This window comes from Protomyctophum parallelum, assembly GCF_964188405.1.
Source record: "Protomyctophum parallelum genome assembly, chromosome: 12".
NCBI lineage: Eukaryota > Metazoa > Chordata > Actinopteri > Myctophiformes > Myctophidae > Protomyctophum > Protomyctophum parallelum.
In genome coordinates this window covers 7,748,059-7,762,478 of record NC_139712.1, presented here as the reverse complement: position 1 = coordinate 7,762,478, position 14,420 = coordinate 7,748,059, and the positions used below count along the sequence as shown (strand labels likewise).

The following is a 14,420-nucleotide window of genomic DNA, read 5'->3' as shown; positions in this document are numbered from 1 at the left end:
AGAGATGTCTTCAGGTTCCTCCTGTTTAATAGAGATGTCTTCAGGTTCCTCCTGTTTAAGAGAGCTGTCTTCCGGTTCCTCCTGATTAAGAGAGATGTCTTCAGGTTCTTCCTGTTTAAGAGAGATGTCTTCAGGTTCCTCCTGTTTAAGAGAGCTGTCTTCAGGTTCCTCCTGTTTAAGAGAGATGTCTTCAGGTTCTTCCTGTTTAAGAGAGATGTCTTCAGGTTCCTCCTGTTTAAGAGAGATGTCTTCAGGTTCCTCCTGTTTTAGAGAGCTGTCTTCAGGTTCCTCCTGATTAAGAGAGATGTCTTCAGGTTCCTCCTGTTTAATAGAGATGTCTTCAGGTTCCTCCTGTTTAAGAGAGATGTCTTCAGGTTCCTCCTGTTTTAGAGAGCTGTCTTCAGGTTCCTCCTGATTAAGAGAGATGTCTTCAGGTTCCTCCTGTTTAATAGAGATGTCTTCAGGTTCCTCCTGTTTAATAGAGATGTCTTCAGGTTCCTCCTGTTTAATAGAGATGTCTTCAGGTTCCTCCTGTTTAATAGAATTATCCTTGGCTGAGTCTGGAGAGTTCATCTTCACCTGCAGTCTGGACTCCACACACTGGTCTGAAATGAAGGAATTGAATAATGACTTGAGCCCTAGAGAATATAACAAATATTGGCAGAAGGTAAAGGCAATATTATGTTAACCTTACAGAAGATAATGAAATTGATATTTTAGGGCAGAATCTTGCTGAACATAAGATTGCAAATTGTATCACCAAAACTGATATTCACAAGTAGGGATGAGCAAGTTGGTTCAGGATGGGTCCCCGCCCTGCATTTAATTTGGCTGAATACAATTCACCCTTTGTCAAGTCCCGCCCGTGGCTGTGCCCCTCTTTGTACTCATTGGTTGCCGTTTCGTGGTTGGACAAAAGTCCTCTCTCTTCATCCACTACCATTGAAATAACATGTTTTTCAGTTGCTTTGTATTGATATTCTGTTCACTTCATTATTATTTTAAACTTGGTGTCATTAAAAAGGAACATCACAGGTGCAGCATGGTGGCTGGGCATATCATGTTTGTTTTTAGTTTTTTCCAAAAAAGATGTTTTAGCAAATTCAACATAAACGAGGCGGAACCAGGGCGGAACAAGGCATTAAGAGCCTGCTGGTTAGTCAGTCAGGGACCAATCAGAAGGCTGACAAAGGGTGAATTCAATTAATACTCCCTCATGGCTAGCTAGTTGCTTATAAATATTGGAGGTCCTTGGACCGCAGACATTGTAGCAGCCCAACAGAAAATATTAAAGAGAGTAAGACCACATGAAACTTACTTAAGTGTAGGTGGTCTTCAGCTTCCTCCAGGTTAATAGAAATGTCTTCAGGTTCATCCCGTTTAATAGAAATGTCCCTGGCCGAGTCTGGAGAGTTCATTTTCACCTGCAGTCTGGACTCCATACACTGGTCTGAAATAAAGTTAATCAGGACTTTAATAAGAATCTTGAGATTATGGGATTCATGAATTACTACTAGTGCGTGGTTTTCAACTATTCTCCAATGTTCAGAGGTCATTTATGATTATCCGGTCATTGGGATTAATAATAATAATAATAAAACTTTATTTGTATAGCACCTTTCATGACACCTTAAATGCAGCTCAAAGTGCTTTACAGAACAATGGAGAATAAAAGAAAAGCAAGGCAACGACATTAAAAAACAAGCAGTAATGCAGTACAGTGAGGACATGAAAAATTAAAAATAAAAGATCAATTAAAGGCAATGTTGTAGAAGTGGGTCTTGAGCTGAGCTTTAAAAATGTCTATAGAGGCTGCCTGACGAAGGTACAGTGGGAGCTTGTTCCATGCCGACGGCCCGTAGAAGCAAAAAGCTGCTTCCCCGTATTTTTAGTTGCCATTTTTTTGGGCAAAGCGAGCAGGCCGGCGGTGGAAGACCTTAGGGGGCGGTTTGGGACATATTTAGGCAGGCAGTCATGTAGGTAGGAAGGTGCGAGACCATTGAGAGCTTTATAGACAAGTAAAATAATTTTAAAATCAATCCTAAAAACAACCGGAAGCCAGTGCAGTGATGCCAAAACTGGAGTAATATGTTCTCTCATCTTAGTTCTAGTTAAAACTCTGGCTGCTGCATTTTGGACAAGTTGTAATCTGTCAGTTGTTTTCTTAGGCAGTCCTGAAAAAAGTGCATTGCAGTAATCAAGCCGAGAAAAAACAAAGGCGTGGATTAGCGTTTTTGCATCGTCCAAGGACAAATAGGCTGATTCGTGCAATATTTCTAAGGTGAAAAAAGGCAATCTTGGTGACATGATTAATGTGTGAATTAAAGTTCAATTCAGAATCAATAATAACCCCCAGGTTCTTTACTGTACTGTTAGTTTCTACAGTTAGGTTGCCAAGTCTTATCCTCATTTAGCTTGAGAAAGTTCTCACTCATCCAACATTTGATGCTAGACAGGCAGGTCAACAGCGGGTCTAAAGCACAGGGATCATCTGGAGCCACAGAAAGATATAGTTGGGTATCATCAGCATAGGAATGAAAATTGACTCCGTACAAGGAGAAAAGCAGAGGGCCAAGAATCGAGCCCTGTGGAATACCAAAACTGATGTCATGTTTGTCTGAGTCAAACTCAGGATTGGAACATTGTCATTTTCTAGAGCAAGGATTGGCCTTATTTTAGCTTGGTAATAAACGCTAATACTTTAGTATCCAAGATGGATGCCAAAAGCGGGCGTGAGTCATAGTGGAATAGCCTGAAACAAGTAAGACGCGCAAACGCGTGAAGCGAACGCAGCTCGTGTGTGTGTGTGTGTGTGTGTGTGTGTGTGGTGTGTGTGTGTGCTACAGCTGCGCCCTCTGGTGGCGGGCGGGTGGTGTAACAGCGTGACACAGCGTGACACACACACACACAGACATTTAGCCCTTGCTGTCATAGTAAGTGGCTCACTGCGTTCGCAATCACCGGCACCCAAGTCCTTCCATCCATCTTCAACCGCTTATCCGTAGTCGGGTCGTGGGGGCAACAGCTCCACCAGAGTGCTCCAGACTTCCCTCTCCAGAGAGCAACATTAGTGACTTCCTCCTGGGGGATTCCGAGACGTTCCAAGGCCAGTGAGTCGATGTATTTTCTCCAACTGCGCCTTGGTCTTCCCCAGGGTATGCTCCCAGTGGGACGTGCATCGAAGACCTCCCTAGGGAGGCGCCTGAGAGGCATCCTAACCAGATGCCCGAACCACCTCAGCTGACTCCTTTCCAGGCGAAGGAGCAGCGGTTCTAATCCGAGTCTCTCGTGTGCAGTGTTGGGACGTAATGTAACGTAAATAACGCGTTACAGTAACGCCGTTACTTTCGGCAGTAACGGTTGCTGTAACGCGTTATTTTTTTTAAAATTCAGTAACTTGTTACCGTTACTACATGGTGCGTTATTCCGTTACTCTTCCGTTATTTTTCATGTAGTCTCGATCGGGGGAGAATTAGAAGAACTGTCATGCTTGCCTTGCGGGAGAGAAGGGGGAGGAGGAGGAATGTGTGCGTGTGTGTGTGTGTGTGTATGTGTACTACACGTGGTGATGCGCAAGTTTGTTTACTGTCTCATGTGTCATGTCGGCGCCCATATCGCGTTTCAAATGGATATATTCCTCCTTATTTCCTTCAGCTGCTCCAATCCAGCACAAAGAACAGTCAAAGTAAGTTGTTGAGTAGCAGTTTGTGTGTGTGTGTGTGTGTGTGTGTGTGTGTGTGTGTGTGTGTGTGTGTGTGTGTGTGTGTGTGTGTGCGCGCGTGTGAGAGACGTGTGCGCCGTGTATGCAAATAGAGATACAGACATACAGACACTGAAAGAGGCTGCGTTCGTGTGTGTGTGCGTGTGCGACAGTGTGCGTAGCCTAGCTACTTTTGAGCGAGAGAGAGACAGACAGATACTGAAAGAGACTTTGCGCATGTGTGTTTGATAATCAAATATTAATTCTGGTTTTGGTCTTACTTTGTTTATAAATCCAGACTCAAATGAGTATTGCCACCACCACCAATAAGAGCAGCTATGAGCTATCTCAGCCTATCTGCACAGTATACAACATTCACTGGAGCAGTGGAACTGGAACCCTCATGTTGTGTTGGTTGGTTGGTTACCTTTTGTTGTTTGCTATAAATATGTATTGATAGGCCTACATAGCATCATCAAAATCAACAAGGATAGATAAGGAAGGATAGATAAGGAAGATGCCAGCCACCTGTCAAAGAAAACTCTTTTTGGCCGCTTGTATTCACGACCATATATTCTTTTGGTCATGACCCACACTTCATGACCATAGGTGAGAGTAGGAACGAAGATTGCTCGGTAGACAGAGCCTTCTGGCTCAACTCTCTTTTTCGTCACAACAGTGCGGTACAGCGACTGCAATACCGCCCCTGCCGGCATCCAAGTGCCATACGACTTCCGTCCAGCAGGCAGCACTCATTATGTTAAAGTGGGTTTGAGGCAAAATTTGCAGTGTATGAACAAGACAGGAAAACAATTTCCAATGTCATGCATTATCTGAATGGTCATTGTAAGACTTAATGACAAAGGTTTAGTTGGTAAGATTTCAATGCTTGGTTCATGAAGACATGGAGCTATAAGTTAACTTGACAATCACATTAACATTACAGTGGACAGAGTAAATATCCTACTCGTTTACAATATACATTTGCATTGCTTGTAGGGCTTGACATTAACTTTTTGAGGCACTTGTCCTGTGGACAAGTACATTTCCCATTGACTTATCCGGGCACAAAAGTCACTTGTCCGGAGCAAATACATTTTAAATTAACTAACTCTAAGTTGGTTTTGGTGAATACATGTTTGAATATTAGTTAAATACTCTCAGTGTACAAGTTAATAGCCCTAGAATGTCTGTGATCTAACTCCAAATACACAGGCATATATTGTTTATTTCCACGCACGGTTAGCAGACTGACCTTGTCGGCATTTAAACTTATAGCACTGCGTGTGCACTCACCCAATAATTAATTCCTAAGGCTTGGAGTCGTTTGGAGACTAGTTTCATATTCATTTGAAAGTTCTGGCATAAAACTTATATTTAGTCAAATATCTCTACAATTCCACGAGCTGCACACGGATGACATTCTCTCAAGCAAGGGGAATGAGCGCAGGAGTCAGGACTGAACATATCAAAACTTCCTTTAGGAAGCACAAATGTATGGGCCACATAAAAAAAGGTGGTGGGATCAATTACCACCTGTCAATTGTGTGCCACATACGTTTGTGCTTCCCAACTGTTCCCAAAGGAAGTTCATATTTACAGTCCAGGTTTTCCTCGTGTAAAAGTGGCGATATTTTACTTAAAACACGTTTTATGCCAGAACTTTCAAATGGATATGAAACTAGAGCACAATATCTGTTTCCAAATCTTAGTAATTAATTACTGGGTGGGTACAAACACAGTAGGACAAAAGCATGGCTACAAGTTTAAATGCAGATGGTCAGTCTGGATACCTCTATTGCTGTGTATTTGGAATAAATTAAATCTATGTAAGATCAGACATTCTAGGGCTATTACCAATATTGGAAAGGTGATTAGGAAAGCCAGACAATAATGCCAGACAATATGTGACCAGCAGGGCTGCCAACTTTCAGAAAAAGCCAAGAGTGAGACTTTAGTGTTTTAATGCGCGCAACGCAATGTTGATTTGGCCTTTTTTAACATTGATTTAGAGGAATACAGACATCCAACCCTAGAAAAAAAAGTGAGTGATGCAACGCTGTGTGGGGGTCCCCGGGGGTCTCCCCAGAACATCCAGACCCCCATGAACACACGCGCCCGGGGGGCCGGGCCGGTTCCGGTGTGCTGTTTTCATGCTCAGACCCAGCCAGCCAGCCAGCCACACACATAGCTCCGAAAGGGAGTGGTTGCACCACTCAAAAAAATCCAAAAATAGGCCTATATAAACATATATTTGTACATGCCACATCAACATATTTGTGGATATATTGTTTTTGTTTAAACCGCAAAAGAAAATGATATCTGCATATTATGCTGAATAATAACCCACATTTTGAATAATAGCATTTAACAAAATGAGTGCACCAGGTGAAGAGATGGTCAGTCTCCTATTGGTCATATGGTGCACCTTCTCCATGTGTGCCTATGTCTTCTATTAAATATCCATATTGGTTTACATAAAAACATATTCTGATGTGATAAAACAGACTACATCACAAATTAATCACCCACCTCAGTGGAACATTCTCTGTCTGTCAGTCAGTCAGTCAGTCAGTCAGTCAGTCAGTCAGTCAGTCAGTTGTGGTCTCTCTCTCTCTCTCTCTCTGAACAGAACTAATGAGTCGCGATGCGGCCCCTCCCCCTTCACACACACACACACACACACACACACACACACACACACCACAGACAAAAACGGTGCCAGACGCACATTATAATATTATTATAATGTGCGTCTGGCACCGTTCCTCATCTCGCGCAAGAGACGCCACACACCAAATATATATAGAAGAGAGATAGTCACTTGTTGTGGAGGCTATATTGTCTTCCATGAAAAATATTTCGAAGCGATGTTAAACTCTGCATGGCTCATTTCCATGTGTCACAGTCAGGGACCCTGCTCACGAGTTGGAGGTTACACTACTGCATATAACAGCATAATGCATTATCTCATGCAGAACGGCTACTCTGCCGTTTGTGAGGACGCACACATCGGCGCGCGGAGCCGCGGAGAAAACTGTTATTATGAGAGCCGGCTTGGCTTTTTTGGCACATTATATGCCCCCCTCGGCGTGCATATTGTGAGTGCGTGAGAAATGGTGGGTGTGGCGTGAGTGCGTGTGAAAGACGTCTCATGCGTGAGTCTCACGCTGAATGCGTGAGAGTTGGTAGGCCTGGTGACCAGTGCCAGTATTTTCAACCATTAGTCGGCGTTGTTTATATTTTACAATTGACCAAAATACAATGTATTTATTTTTTTGGTGTTTTTTTTTTATTGCTTAAAGGTATATTCAGTGATTTCACTTAATTCAAATATCACTTATTTTTTTGTTTTGTTGTGATAATCCTCCCTACTATAGAGTGTGCTGACCATATAAGGAGTTCCTCCCTGTCCCCAGTTAACCCCTGGGGGTCAAAAAACCTTAGGTTTCGTTTTTGACTCTCTATCCTGATTGGACGAAAGGCTGGGTCCCACAGCCAAAAACGAAACCTAAGGTTTTTTGAGTGAAATCACTGAATATACCTTTAAACATGTCACTATGTGTAATGTTTTAACCATTGGATTAACCAATGCTAACAAATGCTAACCAGAAAATAGAGCTTTCCTCTTAAAGTATGCACATTTCGCTAAAATTCGCCTTTTTGTACACAATCGTTACTAACTGGCTAACAGAAATAGCAGAGAAAGAAGTATTAACAGTCGTATTTAGTAAAAAGTGTGTTTATTTTCAGTCCTCCTAAAGCTAATTTATGCTAATGTTTTAGCTAGGGGCACTGTTCATCAAAACAATGGAACATGGCTTCCTATTTTCAGCAGAAGAAGACTCGAATGAATTGTACCATTGTACAATAAACATTGTAACATTATGTCACCATAACGTGGTTATTATTAGTTGCTTTGGAATGTACCCTCCGTGAAAATTAAGGTCATAATAATGCAGATTGCATCGATATGTAATATAGCGCGATAATGTACTTGTTTTAGCTACAGGATTGACGATTGATATCAATATAATGCTAAATGTAGCTATAACGGCTATCGTTGCGGGGTTGCCAGGTTCTGCGAGAGTAACAAGCAACCCATATATGAAAACAAGCCCAAAATAAGCGAAGATAGCCGATCTACAAGCATTTAACAAAACCAATCTTGTCCCTGGCATACATTATTTTCAGATGGGGGTTCTGCAGACAAATAATAATAATAACAGGCTAATATAGCTATCTTATTTGTACTCATCTGGACCATTTACATAAGCCTAATTTATCTGCCACTGTTTCTTGCCCTTTTTTCATACTACAAAATGCCAAATAAATACAGTAGCCTATTTAAAAAAGGAGAGATAACAGGCAAACTATCAAGATAACAACATTCTCTAATTGTGTAGACTACTTATTGGTACAGTAGGCCTATGCATTATTTTTCTTTAGAAACAAGCCCAACTAATTATAATAAGCAGACATGGCAACACTGCTTGTTGACTAAAGGGAGGAATGAAGGGAAAACAGCGCCCCCTAAAGTCACAGATCACTGCTGAAATCTTTGAAGGGGGAATGCTCCAATTTGACATTTCTGGTTCACCAAGTTTCAAATGGTCATATCTTCTTCATTTCCCCCCCAATTTCAATGAGCAATACATCATATGAAAGGTTACAGTGTGCAGTTTCATAATATGTAAAGAACTGAAAAATGACCATGGCCACCTTGTATATCAAACTCAGAGCTGCCATGTCTCACCCTTTGAGTGTGACAGTCACGCAATTTAACCCTTTACCACGCACCACGCCACACATGCCATTTCACACGCATTATAAATTTATAATGATAAATAACAATTTTCTCTGCGGCTCCGCCGCGTAATAACGCACGCTCCTCACAAACGGTAAAATAGCCGATCTGCATGCAGCGCTGATATATGCAGGAGGGTAAACAGCAGGGTCCCTGACTGTGTGACGCATGGAAATGAGCCATGCAGAGTTTAACATCGCTTCGAAATATTTTTCATGGAAGACAATATAGCCCCCACAATTAAGTTACAACAAGTGAGTAAGTGACCTGTGACTATCTCTCTTCTATACTGGTGTGTGGCGTCTCTTGCGTGATATGAGGAAGTGGAACGGTGCCATAGCCCGTGCACATTATAGGGACAAAGTCGTGTGTGTGTGTGTGTGTGTGTGTGTGTGTGTGAAGGGGGAGGGGCCGCATCGCGACTTGTTTCTGTTCATAGAGAGAGAGAGCCCACAGATGTGTTTGAACTAAGAAAATGTAAAAATAAGGATTTTTCCCACATTCCAGTTTTCTGACATATTCCCCAATTTCCACTGAGATTATGGGGTGAATGAATGTGGCCAGACCCATCTTCTCTTTCTGTCATAGTGACATTGTCCTGCATCAGATCATGTCCAAATCAGGTTCTCCAATCTCCAGTAGCCTCTTCAGTTTTTTGAAGATTTTTTGAGTGGTGCAACCACTCCCTTACGGAGCTATTTGTGTGGCTGGCTGGGTCTGAGCACTATGTGTGTGGCTTGCTGGCTGGCTGGGTCTGAGCACTATGTGTGTGGCTGGCTGGCTGGCTGGCTGGGTCTGAGTAGCCTACTATGTGTGTGGCTTGCTGGCTGGCTGGCTGGGTCTGAGGAGCATAGATAGATAGATATCTTTTTCATTTCTACTTTAAGCATGAGGAGGCTGTCAGTGCAGGGAGAGCAGCTGGCATGGAGGTGAAGACATCAGTGTTAAGGTTAAATATCAACGTTAAAACGGGCCAAATCGCCGCCGCCCTTCGGACGGCGTCGAACACATTAAGACACTAGAGTCTCACTCTTGACATTTTCTGAAATATGGCAGCCCTGTCAAACTACTGTCCCCGGTCACATATTGTTGGCTGCTAGGAGCATCACAGAAAAGGTTAAACCAAGAGTCACTTGTCCAATGGACAAAAATGGAAAAAAAGTCTGGAAAGATTTATTACTTGTCCCGGACAAGCGGACAAGCCTTAATGTTTGAGATTTGTAGTTTGAGATGTACAGACGAGAGACGATCCGGAAGTAGGAAGTTATTTTCAAAATGGAATGAAAAAAAACAATGGTGTTATGCTGTCTATGAGAATGCAGCATCTTAGAACGCTAATATCTGGTGTTATGCTGTCTGAGGACACAGCATCTTAGAACGCCAATATCTCAGATTCTTCTTTTTAGACCAAAAACAAGCTTGATTTTGATTTTCTCTAAACGCTTTGGGTGGATTAGATGGCAATCGTGGGATATTTACACAGCAGATTTGTACTTCCTGATTTGTACATCCAAACCGGCTTTCAAACTAAAAGAGCTCGCCATTGAGAATACAGGCGTGGCGGCGATAGTTTGATTTACCTGAGAGAGTGTCACAGCTCGTCTCCCAGTGTAGTAATGTCAATGATGACACATCAGCCTCCTCCTCCTGTTCTTCTTTAATGTGTGGAGGTTGTGGTTCCTCCTGGACAAGACTGGATCTCCTCTGGTGTTGTGGAGGTTGTGGTTCCTCCTGGACCAGAATGGATCTCCTCTGATGTTGTGGAGGTTGTGGTTCCTCCTGGACCAGACTGGATATCCACTTCTCATATTCAGTTGAAACCTCTTTACACACAGACAGAAGGAGAGAATAGTCAAAACAATATGGTTCGGTCGGTCATTTGTCTGGAAATGAATGGTTTAAAAAAAAGATCTTGCCAAATCGTACCGTGAACCTAATATCTTGATTCGAATCGTATCACAAATTGAATCATTGACACATATTTTAATATTATTTTTAACCTACTGACTATTCTATCATTTACTCTCTGAGTCTACACCGAACCTAGATCTGTGCCTGAAATAGCCGATCTACAAGCTCACAATGCCTTGCAAGATTATAGATTGGCTATTTTCGTATAATGTTCCCCTCATAATGGGGATGCTAGTGCTCAAGTGGTTGATGCATTTGTTTTCTTCTTCCAATAACACCTTTTTATGTGCTTTGTTTAACTGTTCAACAAACAACCTTTTTTCACCCAGTGTGAATGTAATCCTGGGCACTACACTCCCTCTGCCAACCTGGGGAGGGCAGCGTACTGACCTTATGCTTATTTATATGCATGAGGAGTCCAAGCTGTTTCTTTTCACCTGAGAGGGGAGAGTTTCCCCGGCAGGACGTAGCGCGTGGAAGGAACACGTTAGTCCAACCAGTTCCTTTCCCCTCCATCAGGCGCCCCAGCTGGGCAACAAACAGCTACTGGGAAATGTAGTACAGCTTGCTTAATGCTACGTATAGCTAAGCTGGTGTTGGTCAGGGTTCACCAACCTGCAGTGTGTAGTTTGGTGTTGTGTGTAACACACACACACACACACACACACACACACACACACACACACACACACACACACACACACACAGTGTGTAGTTTGGTGTTGGTGTTATGGCATATACCTGCAAATAAGACCCTTCCTCACCCAGGAGTCAGCCCAGCAACGTATCCAGACATCAGTCATATCAAAACCTGACTATTATAACTCTCTCCTACTGGCCTACCAGCATGTCCACTTAAGCCTCTCCAATTGATCCAGAATTCCGCAGCTCGCTTAGTCTTCAACGAGCCAAAATTATCACATGTCTCCCCACTTCTCCGCTCCCTCCATTGGCTCCCGAGAGTACAAAATTCTGATGCTGGCATTCAAAGCAACCCACGGTATTACTACATGGGCTAGAGGTCTATTTCTGGGATATTGGTACCACTAAAAGGGACAAAGGTTGCATATGATTTTTGTATTGCTACATGTCTGTAGTTCATGAAATGATATGATAGCAATGGCAGCTGATTACTTGTTTTCAGCCCTTATATCTGGTATCTGATGAAAGAAATTGGTACATAGTGAATGGCATAACTTGGCAACCAATGGGCCGATTTGGACGATTCTGCTACTAAAGTATAGGTTTACTGGGGTGCTCAGTTGATTTATGAGCTGACAAAAGCAATTCAAGTTCATTCAAAGGTCGAAGGTCAATGCAATTTTCGATCCAAAATGTTAACAAAACTGGCATATATTGGCCTTGACTTTTATGAGTTTGCAGAGGTCTGTATATTTCAACCCATTGCTGAGACAACTGCAGTTAGGAAGCCTGCATAGACATGCTCATTTACAAGCCAAAGACTCAAGGGCTACATACATCTGGTGCAGGGGCTGAGCGCATCCAGTGAATTGCTAACTGTCCATCATCAACAGTTGTCCATCCACTTTGTATGGGATCTGGTGCAGATGGGCGAGTCTGCAGAGAGCATCTCCATATTAGAGTCTGGTAATTGGCATGGATGGCATGGAGAAATAGACATTCTCTACATGTTAGGAGTTGACTGGAATCAGCCTCCCTTCTCCGGCCACAAAAAATAGTGGATCTGGTTCATGTCACTGGAGGTGGTCCCAGACAGGTTCCAGCTACAAGTGAACTGCTGCAGTTAATCAAAGAGCTCTGTTGAAACATCCCAATTCTGGCCACGTTGTTTGAATGTCTCCTGAAATTCTGGGTTTTTCTTCAATAATCTCAGTGCATTGAGTTTTCCACGACCAGCAATTAAAGGCACTCACATCCTGTAAATGGGTGTAGCGTGACCATATCACAGATATTTTCTCCCAAAGCTTGTCTATGTCCACAAACTGTGTGCGGTTTAGTGTACCTGCACTTCTGATAGATAGGATAAGGGATGTGTTTTTGGAAGGCTAAATAGATAACCATTACATCAGTATCTCCAGAAGTAACATACATCTGTGTGTGTGTGTGTGTGTGTGTGTGTGTGTGTGTGTGTGTGTGTTCTCTAAGTTAAGTCTAATTGTGTGATCCTCATTTACATGTTTATTACATGTTTTCCTGAGTTGAGTTGTATGCTGGGGTACAACCTTGAGTTTGAGAGTTCCTGACTCTTCAAAGTAATGTCTAAATGGTTTCTAGATCCTCAAATAAATAAAATGAGGTATCACTCATGATTCTATGAAGTTTTAAGATGTACCCTGTTTCAGAGAGGCAGCCATTGTGTATTTTCCCGGTATGACTACCAGAAGTATAATTCAGCATGTCTAGTGTTGTTTTGTTATGATGTTGGTCATGTCTATCCATGGTACAAACAGTACAGTACAGAAATGTGCATAAAAGTGAATACTTTTGGAGTTTAGACAACAATGAATGATGTGGTTTTGCATAATCCCCTTCTGAAACTGCCATCACACATTTTCTCACTCCTGGATGTCAGACGAACAAAATTATACTACATATTAGTGTTTGTGAATCAGTGGACCATGACACAGCTTAACACAACTCTTCTTTACTTTCAAACTCGTAAACTCGTAAACTTGTATCAGACTGACCTAGTTGATCCCAGATAACCCCCCCAATCATCACAAGGCAACACAGGAATATGCAATGAGCGCAGCACAATCAAACAGCTGTCAGTGAGACATATGAGACCGTATATGTCTTGTCCCTTTTAGTGGTACCGATATCTCATTCAGCCCATGGACTACCGTAGGTATGGCACACCCATATTACGCAAGTCTGATCGGACCCTACAAACCTTCCCGCTCACTCAGATCAGACACTGCATGGAAGCTGGAAGTACATTCACTAAAAATGCCGGGACAGCGCTCCACACGTTGCAAACTCTTCTCCCTTCTGGCCCCAAAACTATGGAATGAACTTCCCATTGCAATCAGAACTGCAGACTCACTCCCAATCTTGGTCCGATGAGCTGAGGAGCTCACTAGTCGAAGAAGCATGGCTTGGCTTTAAAACCAAATTTACATCAGTACTAAACAACATGGCTCCTTTGAGAACCAACAGGGTCAAAACCCGCTCGGAACCATGGATGAATCCGGACATAGTCTGACTGCAATGAAAGCCAGAGACAAAAAATGCTCTGAACTTAAATGCAAGTTCAAGGCAAGCTAGCCAAGAGCTTCAACAGTGACATCCAAACCCAACTGGGTATCCTAGAAACCCAACGTTACAAGCTAAGAAACATTGTAACTGCCATGATCAAATCCGCAAAAAGTAACTTTATCAATGATAAAGCTGAGGAAAACAAAAACAATCCCCGGGAGCTCTGGAAGCTACTAAACTAGGTTTGCAAACAAACATCAAATCCAACGACACAATCATCACTGACAATAGATGTGGCCAACTTCTTAAACATCTTCTTTGCAAACATTGCAACAACGCTGGTTAACAAACTGCCCTCCCACTCTGGGCGTTTTGGTGTAGAGCACATCAAAGCCTTCTACAAAAACCTAGGTGTTTGTAAAGATGATTTTAAGCTGACAATGGTAACAACTGAGGAAGTGCTAAAAAAAACTGAGTGCCCTTCAACGGTAACAAGAATACTCGCCGCATTACCCTTTTTGCCGAGTTATCTTGACAACTCGCCAAAACGTGAAGAAAAACTCGCCAGAATGTTAAGAAGAATCGCCGCGGGACGACTCTTCTTCACATTCTGGTGAGTTTTCTACACTATTTGGGGCACTTTCAGCAGCTGCAGCTGCAAGTTTCTGAATGTTCTCAGAGCCTGCATCTCCGCATGCTGGGGGTGGCTGATCTACCCACAACGTGCGCTCACGAACACATTAAGAATAAATCAGGCATCTCGTTAGTTAGCCTATTCTGTACTGTTGTAGTAGGCTAGCTATTCATTCAGTTTCTCAGTCA

General features: G+C 42.6%; 1 protein-coding gene across 1 annotated transcript in view; it reads right to left on the bottom strand.

Moving 5' to 3' along the window:
- Positions 1 to 10: 10 nt before the first annotated feature.
- LOC310868101 (uncharacterized protein) overlaps positions 11 to 14,420 on the bottom strand; it is a gene marked incomplete at its 3' end in the record, with an annotated part of 54,943 nt that continues 40,533 nt past the window's right edge. Inside the window, exons 2-4 of the mRNA XM_083778365.1 lie at positions 10,088 to 10,330; positions 1,319 to 1,450; positions 11 to 21 (exon numbers count right to left, since the gene is read on the bottom strand). Coding sequence (XP_083634491.1) covers positions 11 to 21; positions 1,319 to 1,450; positions 10,088 to 10,330 — 386 coding nt within the window. The remainder of the gene's footprint in view (positions 22 to 1,318; positions 1,451 to 10,087; positions 10,331 to 14,420) is intronic.